This window comes from Falco peregrinus, chromosome 1 (genome assembly GCF_023634155.1).
Source record: "Falco peregrinus isolate bFalPer1 chromosome 1, bFalPer1.pri, whole genome shotgun sequence".
In the NCBI taxonomy this organism is placed as follows: domain Eukaryota; kingdom Metazoa; phylum Chordata; class Aves; order Falconiformes; family Falconidae; genus Falco; species Falco peregrinus.
Window position 1 is genome coordinate 58,720,145 of NC_073721.1, and position 12,007 is coordinate 58,732,151.

The 12,007-nt window shown below is 48.1% G+C and overlaps 1 protein-coding gene across 1 annotated transcript in view; it reads left to right on the forward strand.

The window, feature by feature from the left end:
• LTK (leukocyte receptor tyrosine kinase) overlaps positions 1-12,007 on the forward strand; it is a 96,987-nt gene that overhangs the window by 77,341 nt on the left and 7,639 nt on the right. Inside the window, exons 17-23 of the mRNA XM_055813554.1 lie at positions 422-520; positions 1,011-1,163; positions 1,937-2,047; positions 2,704-2,890; positions 3,740-3,830; positions 7,036-7,100; positions 9,580-9,709. Of these exons, the coding sequence (XP_055669529.1) occupies positions 422-520; positions 1,011-1,163; positions 1,937-2,047; positions 2,704-2,890; positions 3,740-3,830; positions 7,036-7,100; positions 9,580-9,709 (836 nt within the window). The remainder of the gene's footprint in view (positions 1-421; positions 521-1,010; positions 1,164-1,936; positions 2,048-2,703; positions 2,891-3,739; positions 3,831-7,035; positions 7,101-9,579; positions 9,710-12,007) is intronic.

The following is a 12,007-nucleotide window of genomic DNA, read 5'->3' on the forward strand; positions in this document are numbered from 1 at the left end:
AAGCTGAACAGTGTGAAACCCACCCTGCTCCCTGCCATCGCTCTTTAACTGGGGAAATCAAGGTTACAGAAGTGTTCCTGTGTGATTCAGTATTTGGAAGGTGTGCTGAAATCACCCCGCCATTCGTTCCCAAGTTGCCCAGGAAAGATGTTCCATTTCTTTGTTCTGCATGTATATTTTACCATGCTAAACTGAGAAGCCTACATTGGAATAAGTCACTTCGCTACCCTTCACACACCACTACCTTGGTGCTGGCTGGGTCAAGTGAGCATTTATCCATCAAGGACATCATACGTATTAATATCACTGGGAGGTTACAGAGTGACCCCAGGTGCTAAGAGCCAGGAACGAATGCGGCCCTTCAGAGCACCACGTTTTTGCAGCATGCAGCACTGATGCTAGCCATGCTCTCCTTTCCCAGGCGGGCATGCCTCTGATAATGATGATATCACAGCCGGTGGGCAGGATGGCATCTCTTTTGTGAACCCCATTGGAGAGATCTTCTTGCATCCCCTGGCAGGTACACTATACTTTTCATTCCTTTTAGTTCTTTTCTTCTTCCTTTTTCCTTCTTCCTCTCTGTTTCCTCTTTCCCACTCCTTCTCCTGTCTTTGCTTTTTTTATGCGGTTTATTCAGGCAGATCTGCAGATCAGATCTTTAGCTGTGGTCATTTCTTTCAGTATTTCTGTAGCGCTCTGAGACCTTTTTCCTCTCAATCTCTAGGCCAGGAGAGATGCCAGTCATCAGGTTCAACTGCATATCCTCAGTCCCAGACCTTTTCAGGTCAAATTGCTTCCAGAGCTCTCTGTTTGAGGGACCCAATACCTTCTTCCCTCCTGGCCCCCACCAGGTTTCTGTCATGCCCACACTCTGCTGGGCTATCTGCTCTCCTGCAGAGAAGGAGAGAAGCTGTAGGTGCCTGCTGCGTTTTGGTTTGGGGTTTTTGTCCTTACTGGAACAAGATGGGAAAACTGAGCTAAGCCCGTCTATCGTCTGATTCCTTGCTCAGCCATGGAGAGTCACGGCGAGGTGGAGGTTCAGATCTATCTTAACTGCAGCCACTGCCACTCGGACAACTGCAAGCGGGACCCCGACACCAACCTGCCGGTCTGCCAATGCGAGATGGGGGCTGTGCTAGCTAATGACAATGTCACCTGCACTGGTAAGATGTCAAGTTTTATCCTCATTGGATAATGTCTGTATTCTTGGTATGATCTCTCCTCCTGGCTTTTTTAATGGTCAGCTCCCCAGGTTACAGCTAGCGGCTCCAGGAAACACAGCGTTAGGACAAATGTCAGTCAAAGATATGACTGAAAATTCCTGATGTCCTTTTCCTTACACACTGAGTGGCATCTCTGTCACCATCTCCAAAGTTCAGGTTTGGATTAGGTAGAAGGTAAAATATGCATAAAGAGACACAGTTGAAGTTCCCTGAATGGGCACAGTGTATCAGATATTCAAGCGTAAATACCTCTCCAGTGTGTACATATATGCACACACCCACCCACCCCTACTGCTGAGTTATTTAAGCCACAAATTACTTCCTTCCACAGCAGTTGCCCACTGTGCCTGTTCAGCTGATGCCTGATATTTGCTTTTATTTCCTGACACAGACTCTTGGAACACCAAAGCATCAAGACTGTAGAGAGTTTCAACTTCTGAGCAGTGATGTTACCCATTTATTTAAAAAAGTGAAGAATTGGATAAGAAATCTGTGTTTTACCAGTTAGTTTTCTATCTTCAAATGATTTCAGAATTATTTGGGTAATTTTGCAATCTCCAGGGCTGTAGAGGAATTTGCCGTGATTTTTATAAGGCGGTCTGGCCATAATGTCTGTATTGTTTTCTGAGGTAGGAGTGACCTTTAGAGTGGTGCTTTACAGCAGCCCTGGTTGCTTTCTGATTAATGCACCTCTGGGGTTTTTTTTTCCCCAGTGCCACAGGGTCCTATCCCAGAGGGACACCTGCCTCTCCCGCTCCTCTTAGCTGTGGTGGCTGTGATTGTGGTGCTTGGAATGGTCCTCACTTGTGGCAGCCTATCTATCGGTAAGGAACACTTACTGCTTATCACCCTTTGACTTGGCTTTTCCTGGTTAAATCAGACAAAAGGAGGCCACCTGGCCACACACCTTTATTTAATACTTGGAGCCAAAGTGTTGTGATCCCCCAAGGGGGGGATCAGAGGGACAGGGAGAAAGAAGTGATAGAAAACATCGTCACCCCACAGTCAGGCACAAGGGTCATCCCAACGGGTAGGGACTGCTCTGTCCTGGTATTTTCTACAGAGAAAAGAGCTTGGAAAGCCCTCTTAGCAGGCATTTGTTTAGCAGCCACTGCTATATAGGCTGCAGTCACAGCAGTAGTAAAGCCTATAATTCATTCAGGGAGAGGGTGTGCTTCTGGGGACTCGATGCCAGCAAGATGTCTAGTGGAGCACCCTTTCCTCAGCCAATGTACAGAGAAGCAGAGGGTGCCTAATCGCTCCCAGGTAATTAGGATTCTGCAGGAATAAGGCAGTTTGCATAGCCTGTACTAGATCACTACAGAGCATGGAGGAGAGCGTGATACTGGCAAGCTAAAGGTGCTTCTTGAGCATTTCTAATTACAGAGTTGGTTTCTTTCTGTTCTGTGTGGCCAGCATTATCTTTTCTCTCCAGGTGTCGATACTGTTTGTGCATTTTTATTTTCCTCCCCACCTGCAGTTTATCACCTTAGGAAGCAGCAACTGGAAGGAGCCCGAGCACGACTGCAGAGCCCAGAATATAAACTGAGCAAAATCCGCACATCAGCCATCATGACAGACTACAACCCCAACTACTGCTTTGCAGGGAAGGCCGCCACTCTGAGCGAGCTGAAGGAGATCCCACGGAAGAACATCTCTCTGCTGCGGTAAGGCTTGCTGCAGGGCTGGCTCGCTGGCCATGGAGAGGGGAGGCAGCCTGAAGCAAAGGCAGGGATGGCGCTCCCACGCTTGTTTTACTCATTGTCAAGCATCCAAGAGAAGAAGGCGAGGGCCACCTGTCTGACTAGCTGGAAAGCACCTTGTCCAAGCCAGCCAAAATATGACAGATGTGACACTTAACGCTCCCTAAGATATTTTGATACCATGAAGCCCTCGAGCAGAAGTATAAGTTCACGAGCCTCCTGTTCCATGTTCCCACACACAGCGTAGGGTTTCAGCTCCACATTTTCACACGATGCCCTGGGTTACACTTGCCACCTGGCAGTAACTCCCTTCCAGACCTATAGCAGTACTTCTGTTTCAGCTTTTCCTGTCACATGGAAATACATGCTCTGTTGCCCTTCAGCTCCATACTGCCCGAATGGTACTGATCAGAGTGATGTAAACTTTAGAAGGAAAAACTTCATCATTCTTATGTGCTGTCTTGCACCATCTTCTGAGGATATTAGCTTGCAGCTACCTTACTCTGTTCTCCAGTTCTTTCCTGGCTTGCTGTTTCCATCCGTGGTGATAGTGCCCTAGGACTGAGCAGGCTGCTTTATTTGTTCTGAACCATTAAGGATCCAGCCTCCCTGCTTTAGTGACAGTGGTGGAAAATACTGAGAAGTTATTTTCAGAAGCTTTGAGATGGAAACAAAACTCTGTTGTTGATTCCATCTCTTACAGCAGGTTTTATTCCTATTCTTGTACTGGATGAAGAGAAGAGTTTGGCCAAGGCTGGATCCAGGACCACAGTAACATCTGTTCTCTCTTCCCCCCCCCCCCCCCCCTTCTAGGGCACTAGGACATGGTGCATTTGGTGAGGTTTATGAGGGAACCGTGGTGGGCATTGCAGGGGACCCCAACCCTCTTCAAGTGGCTATCAAGGTCAGTAAACACACCTTTGTTATGCAACCATAACTACCCATAAGAGCCATATTACCTTATTACTATTGCAGTTGGAGATGTGTGTTCATCACATGCATAATGACATATGCATGTGTATGAGGCAGGTTTCCACATGCTGCTGCATCCGGGAATTATAAGCTTTGATTTTTGAGTTGTGTGGCAAGAGCAGCAGGTTGAAAGTAAAGCATCTGTCTTGTCTGCTGCATAGTGCTGTAAGGTGTGGTCTGCCCGGGAGGGGAATCCAGAAAGGGCAATCTGCTTTGTGAGCTCCGTTCCTGCCGCTCAGGAGAGACAGAATCAGTGCCCTCAGATGGGAAGTTGCGTGAATCGGTCACCTGGAGACTGCATAACATAATTAGTTAAAATAAACCAACAAATTCTCTCTTGACATAAATAATTATAGCTCCCTGGAAATCAACAGAGTGCCACCAGTTCACCCCAGCTGAGAATCGGCCACAATGGCTTTTCTGCCACAATGATTTATAGATCTGAGCAGCCAAGAAAAAAAGAAAAGGGGAAAAAATAGCAACAAACAGATGTTTTGGGGAGATAGTGGACTAGAAGGAGATTTCTAAATCTTGTGTAAAGAAAAGAATTACTGTTAGTATGAAGCATTTATGTGACAGCAAGCAGCAAACATTTGTAGTAATACTTATATATTATTACTTCTGTGTTTCAGTGGTATTGAGTGCTTACTCCTAAGTTTTCACATGACATTGCCATATTTAAAAAATTGTGTTGTTTCTCAGTTACGTTTCCTTTATACTGAGAGTAGTGTTTGTCTACCGTATGTGAAACTTTCGGGTAGTCTTTTATTATTGCACAGTGTTAAATATGCTGCTGTGATATCATGCTGTTTCACATTGTTAATGGCAAGAGAAAACAGGCTGGTTTTCTGTGAAATTGCTACTGTTACATCAGGATTTGTCAGTTACTCAACCCTGAAGTTAAGGATGATCATAACCTGCTTTTGTTCTTTTATAAGCTTGTGACTCAGGGAACCAAGTCTATGAACTTCTATGAGTTCAGCCCAAACGTAGCCTTCATTAATATAAAGTTCGGTTGCTGTTTGTCCTGTCCTTCAACACCGTCTTTAAAAAAAAGAAAAAAAAAAAAGAAAAGAAAAAAGTGCAGGGGCCATACATTCTGGCATTTTGTTAGGAATGTCCCTGTGCCTCTGAAGGGATGTACACAACAGCCCAGAGCAGACACTGGTGAGCAGTTGCAGCTGCCCAGGCTGCAGGCAGCAGCATGGCAGTGGCGGGCAGAAGCATATGGCCCTGCTGTTCACCTGTGGTAATCGGGGAGGGTGTCACCAGTTCTGAAAGTCTCAGCAACGGTGGGTACTTGTCAGGCCTCTGCTGCTCCCACCTGCTGCTTGTTCACCTGGTTCCCTGCAAAGCAACACCTTGAGCATCCCCAAAAGGCTGCTCCTCTCCCTGGTGGAAATCCACGCTGTGACCATGCTCACATTGCTTTTTGATGGAGCATGCCAGTCCTGATGTGACTTTCCAGAAGAAACAGGTGCAGACAGGGAATAAATTAAAAAATGTGTTTGCAACACACCCCACACATCGTTTGTGGGTATTCCACCCACGCAATAGATCATCTGTGGTGTGCTGGGTGAAGCAATCACTTATTTCTGATAGCAAATTGTGACCCTGCCTTCTGCAGCCGGCACTACTGATGACAGGAATGGGTTCCATGCCAGCCACACCAGCGGGCAGCGACCGTGCCAGCGCTCCGCGTGCAGCTGGGCAGCGGGCGCCAGGCACAGCTGTGCCCAAGGCAGCGCATAATGCTAAAGCAGTGGGTGCAGCAGCAGGCGGTGCATGGGTGGCAGGTGCTGCCCAGGGCTGCTGCAGGAGAGCCAGCCCTAGGGCCGCTGGCGCCGTGGCTTAGCGCAGCTGGCTGCAAGCATGTGCTGCGATGGGGACATATGGAAGAGGGACATGCGTTAACACCTCTCATTTTAAAGTGCCTAATGCCTTTCTTGATGTGTACCTGAAGCTGTTTTGCTCCAGAACGCTGCGTTTAGTTACATGCACACAAAAGATCTCCAAGCAGGTCACCAGTTCCCTCGGTAACTGTAATCCAGTGGGTCACATGCAGCCTGAGAAACTGGGCACTGCAGAGGAGACCCTCCTCATAGTTCCCTGAAATCATTCACGTTACATGCTCTTTCTTCTCTTTCTCTCTCTCCTTCTTGCTCTCTCTCTCCTTCTTGCTCTCTCTCCCCTCGCTCTCCTGCTCTCCCCTCTCTCTCCTGCTCTCCCCTTCGCGCGCGCTCTCCTTCGCGCGCGCTCTCCTTCGCGCGCGCTCTCCTTCGCGCGCTCTCCTTCTCTCCTTCGCGCTCTCCCCCTTTCTCTCTCCCCCTTTCTCTCTCCCCCTTTCTCTCTCCCCCTTTCTCTCTCCCCCTTTCTCTCTCCCCCTTTCTCTCTCCCCCTTTCTCTCTCCCCCTTTCTCTCTCCCCCTTTCTCTCTCCCCCTTTCTCTCTCCCCCTTTCTCTCTCCCCCTTTCTCTCTCCCCCTTTCTCTCTCCCCCTTTCTCTCTCCCCCTTTCTCTCTCCCCCTTTCTCTCTCCCCCTTTCTCTCTCCCCCTTTCTCTCTCCCCCTTTCTCTCTCCCCCTTTCTCTCTCCCCCTTTCTCTCTCCCCCTTTCTCTCTCCCCCTTTCTCTCTCCCCCTTTCTCTCTCCCCCTTTCTCTCTCCCCCTTTCTCTCTCCCCCTTTCTCTCTCCCCCTTTCTCTCTCCCCCTTTCTCTCTCCCCCTTTCTCTCTCCCCCTTTCTCTCTCCCCCTTTCTCTCTCCCCCTTTCTCTCTCCCCCTTTCTCTCTCCCCCTTTCTCTCTCCCCCTTTCTCTCTCCCCCTTTCTCTCTCCCCCTTTCTCTCTCCCCCTTTCTCTCTCCCCCTTTCTCTCTCCCCCTTTCTCTCTCCCCCTTTCTCTCTCCCCCTTTCTCTCTCCCCCTTTCTCTCTCCCCCTTTCTCTCTCCCCCTTTCTCTCTCCCCCTTTCTCTCTCCCCCTTTCTCTCTCCCCCTTTCTCTCTCCCCCTTTCTCTCTCCCCCTTTCTCTCTCCCCCTTTCTCTCTCCCCCTTTCTCTCTCCCTCTCTTTCTCTTCCTTTGGTAGTCACCTAAATGCTCTCAATTCTTTGGTGGGATGGTCCTCACTGTCTTTATCTCTCAACAGACCCTGCCAGAAGTCTGCTCTGAGCAAGATGAGATGGATTTCCTGATGGAAGCGCTGATTATCAGGTACAGGTTTTTATTCTGATGGTGGGCAGGGGGAGAAAAAGTAATGCATGTAATAAGAATAATTTATCCACTTGCTTGGATTTGGAAAAGAAATCCAGCCTTATCTTTCATCAGATGGCATTTTAATAGCATATGAGTTACTGGTTTTGGCTACTTTTCATCTCTAACGAGGTAACTGAGGTTCTTTTGTTGCACATCTCTCGTGGTTTAATGCCAGTAGGCAGCTCAGCCCCACGCAGCAGTGGGACAGGTAAGACAATCAGAAAACTCACGAGCTGAGACAAAACCAATGTAACAGGTATAGCAAAAGTTGCATGCACAAGCAAAGCACCACAGAGAATTCATTCACTGCTTCCCATCAGCAGGTGTTTGGCCATCCACCACCTCCAGGAAAGCGAGGTTTCATCGTGCATAACGGTGACTTGGGAAGACAAATGCCAAACTCCGAATGACCCCCTCCTTCCTCCTTCCCCCAGCTTTTATTGCTGAGCACCATGCCGTGTGGTATGGGATGTCCCTGGGGTCAGTCGGGGTGGGCTGTCCTGGCTGTGCCCCCAGCTGCTCCCTGCGGGGAGGGGTGAGCAGCCTTAATGCTGTGTGAGCCCTGCTCAGCAATGGCTAAAACGTGTTATCCACACTGTTTTCATCACAAATCCAAAACTTAGCAGCATATGAGTTACTGTGAAGAAAATTAACCCAGCCCAAAGCAGTATATCTCAACTTCTGCTGGTTGGTTCTGCTGGTTATGTTCAGAGGAGTAAAAAGGCACATATTTATACAAACACATTCTGCGTTTGAAACATTTTCTTTTTCAGAGAATCCCATTGCCCTTTTACTTAGTATAGATCATGTCCCAAAGCCCTCGCAAAACATTTTCAATGATGAAATGGCAAGCAATAGGAGAGGTAAAGATTAGAGCCCCCTGCGCAGTGACGCAGAGCTCCAGGCTCTGGAGGCCAGCACCAGGGAGGGCAGTACGCACAGGCTGTGTGCTGGGGGGAAGCTTTCAGCCTTGGAGCCCAGGGCTTTAACTACATTATCTCTTGCAAATAACAGTGAGAGGTTTTGTAAGAGCAGGTTTGGCAGCTGAAGAAGGAGAAGGTGTGGAAAGCTTTTCACATTGTGGCTTTCAGTTAGTAGCTAAGTGTGTGTGCAGCCTTTCTGCTTTTCCGATCGGCAGAACTGTTTGCCATAGGTAAGCGCTTTTTGCAGTGAAGGTCCCTTTCTTTGCACAAAAATAATTGAGTGAGATGCTTGGAAATCTCTGTAGGGATAAGGCGGTGAATGTGGCTCGCAGAGGTGGGGCACAGCCCTTCTGTGGCTGCTTCTCTTAGATGTGTTCTGGCTTTTGATGTCTTTGCAAGCTTGACAGAACCTTTGTAAGGTCTCATCTATGCAACCTTCCGACAGTGAACGATGAGATCTATAAAACCTGCCTGGAAAAGATAACAGGCAGCCATTCCTATTGTTATAAGCTTCTAGTCTTGGAATTTACTTCATTAATCCAAATCCAGAACCTTAAAACAATAGTATAGTCAAGGATGACTTTCAAATAGTAGTATAGTGAAGGTTAATAGTAAGTGATCAGAATTTATGCATTTTTAATTTGTGCAACAAAGAAATTCCTCTTCTCATTGTCTGGCCGAGCTCATGTGTAGATGCTGTTTTTCTGCTATTAAGGCATGAATCTCATGACAGTGTCACTTCCTAAAGTCTTCGAGACCTTTGGCAGCTGAGCAGGAGGTAACACTGATGTATAGGATTTTAGAGCAATTTCAATCGATTGCAGAGTGCTTTGATTCACTTAGTAGCACGTGATTCTCTTCCCCAGCTTCCTTTCCATTTTTAGTTCCTGTGTTATCCAGGTAATCATTATCCAAGGGAAGATGCTGCTTCCTAATGACCGAGTCTTACTGAGCTTCTTGACAATCTCAGCGTCCTTTTGTAAGAGGCAGAAAGCCATCACGTAAGCAGCTGGTGCAGTAGGTATTAGCTGAGTCCCTCTTTGGCAGAGTACATACTGAACTGAGTCCACCAAACTAGACAGATGTATACTTAAAATAACCAATGCTGAATTAAAATCCCCATCAGTCAGGGTTCTGTTTCACAAACACCAATAGTATTTGTGTATTTGAGGTGCTAAGCTTCCTTTTCCCTCTCATGTCACCCCCATCTTTCAGTCAGTGTGTCCCTTAGATTCCCCCTTCACAGGCAGAAGGCTCTGCTCTACTGTCAGCTTTTCACATCTGTTGAAAGCTTTTCAGAGGCAAAGCCAGGCAGCATAGCCATGGTCATGGGCTGGCATAGTCTGGGGGGCGTTTCGATATGGCTGGAGTAGGAATTTGCCTGGTAGAATGCTCTGCCTCAGGATTTGCTCCGATCCAGGTTGTCAGAGCTCCAGGCACAGTGAGCGTGATGGCTGTTGGCCAGGTCCTGACGCTGTCTTTCTCTCCCCTGGTGCTGTGATCCTGGATTCCAGCAAGTTCAATCACCAAAACATCGTGCAGTGCGTCGGGGTTAGCCTCCAGACGCTGCCTCGCTTCATTCTGCTTGAGCTCATGGCTGGAGGAGATATGAAGAGCTTTCTTCGGCAGAATCGACCCAGAGTGGTGAGAGAACTTCCCTGCTAGACTTGTGGTTGATTTTACTATGCCTGCTTTTTATGATTTTTATGAATTGGATAAAGGCCCTGAAGCCAAGCAGGGCTGTGTATGTGTCCCAGCCCCTACAAACTTCAGGATACATACATCTATCCACTGGACGTAAGCAGATGGTCAGTGAGAGAAAATGAAAGCAGCGCCAGAAACATAATAGCAGTCTATTAGTAACTGAGGAGGAAAGAGGAAAATCCTGTCCTGCCGTTCTAGAGTTCTCTGCCAACTAGACTACAAATTACGGGGCTTGCTTTCCTCAATGTCTGCCTTGTTTTCTGTGCGCCGTGATGGTGCGCAAGGAGCTGAAGTTCCGACACTGATAGGCAGTAACAGGAATTGGTAGCACGAGGTCCCCAGCAGGTGTGCATCAGCACCATATGGAGATGCATAAAAACCAGCTGAAGAGCTGAGCCTGCACACAGTAGCACTGTGACAGGGATTTAAATCAATGCAAATGAAATTATCAGGTCAAATATTTTTGTTTAAGAAAACACCACTTTTACGAAAGCTGTTGTGAGGGTTTTTGCAAATTATCTCTGATTTCTAATACAATATTAATGCCAACCAAGTATGATGAATATTTGGAATTAATTAGTTTCGGTGTTCCTATAATTAATAGCTGCTTCCAGGTATGTGTTCTTCTGAACAGTGTGATCCTGGGCACCTCTGTTAAATAAGTATATATCTCTTGAGTGGAGGCTTCCAAAAAAAAAAAAAAAAAAAAAAAAGAGTTAGTTAGGCCTGATGCTGTTACTCCCTGCTGTACTGAGGTGCCTGTGCTGGCTGCCGGCAGGGCCAGGGGTGGCTGACTGGTGCCTCATGCACTCCTACACCGCATGCTGCAGTTGCATAGCTGCTTCTCCACACACATGTGCACCCCGAATAGTTATGACCATACAGCTTCACATGCACATGCTCCTGTGCTGGTAGTAACGTGTTGAAAGGTCGAGCTTAACCTCTTCCTCATACAGGAGTAAATATACTAATTAAACGCGCTTACAGCACCCAGATGGAGGAGTTTTGGCATTTGTAGTGAAATTGGTACAATTTCTGTGAGCAGATAAAGCCTGCGGGCAGCAGAGAATAATAAATAAATAAATAAATACTCTTATCTGAATATTATGTATAGTTGTAATATAAAGAACTGGTTTTTTTAAATATGATGTGAAACCAAACCTGCCGCTATGTTAGCCGGTGTGCTCGCGGATAGCAAATACAATAGTCCAGGTCCCCTTAGCACTGAAAAACCTGCTCCCCAATGCACCTTTTCTGAACACAGAACTGGCCCCAGCATTAACGGGTTTCACCGCAAGTGTCCCTGGCTGCAGGGAAAGGGCACGTCCACCCACCTCTTCCGACAGAGGCATCCCAGAGCAGGGAGGTCTGGACGCCTGGGGTTTGATTTCCCCTCCTTGCTCCTCATTTCCTCTCCAGAAATGCCTGCTTATGGCTGTCAAAGTTCTCCCGGGCAGATATCCAAGCGCTTTGTATAATAATTTGCCTGGCCAGTAAAAATAGTGCTCAGTGGCTGTAGTGTATGTTACATGGTTTGAGCATGAGAAATTACAGTAATAACAGCATCCAGAAACAAAAGCAGCCTTATAAAGAACAATTTATTTGATATCTCTTGGGCTTTTGATCAGCAGTGTAGTAATTCCTCCCCATCCTTGCTGAGAGCAGTACAGAAGTTCCTGGAGAAACACCAAGGAAATTTCCCTGTGGGGAAGTAAACATGGGATGTATGATAAACAGGGCTTATGGGATGAAGATAAGCAGGGCTGCTGGAGAGGGGCTGCTTCGCTGCGCTTAGTGAGGGGAGCGGGTGAGGAGGGGCTGGTGCCGTCCCGCAGCCCCGCGGCTCAGCATCCCGCCTGCCGTGCTCCGAGGGCTCTGCCCTTCCCCACAGCGGGTGGGGGACGCTGCCCACCCGCATCCCGCGCTCCCCCCGAGGTTCATGTGCTAATTGCTGTAGAAAACTTACTAACTTTAGCGGTGTGTGGGATGCTCTCTCCCCCCCACCTGCGAAGGCCGCTTGGCTTCCGATGTCCCGCAGCCGGGCCCAGCGGGGCTGATCCCCGCACCGGGGCTGCTCGGGCCAGGCCCTGCGTCCCTGGGCGCTGCTCGGGGAGGGGAAGGGAAACCTCAGCGTCGCTTGGCTTAAACAGGAGTTTTCTTTTCGCTTTGGTCTGCTTATGCTCCTCCCTGCTCCCGCCTGGCCCCGCGGGTACGCCTCTGCCTTATCGCCCTGCCCGC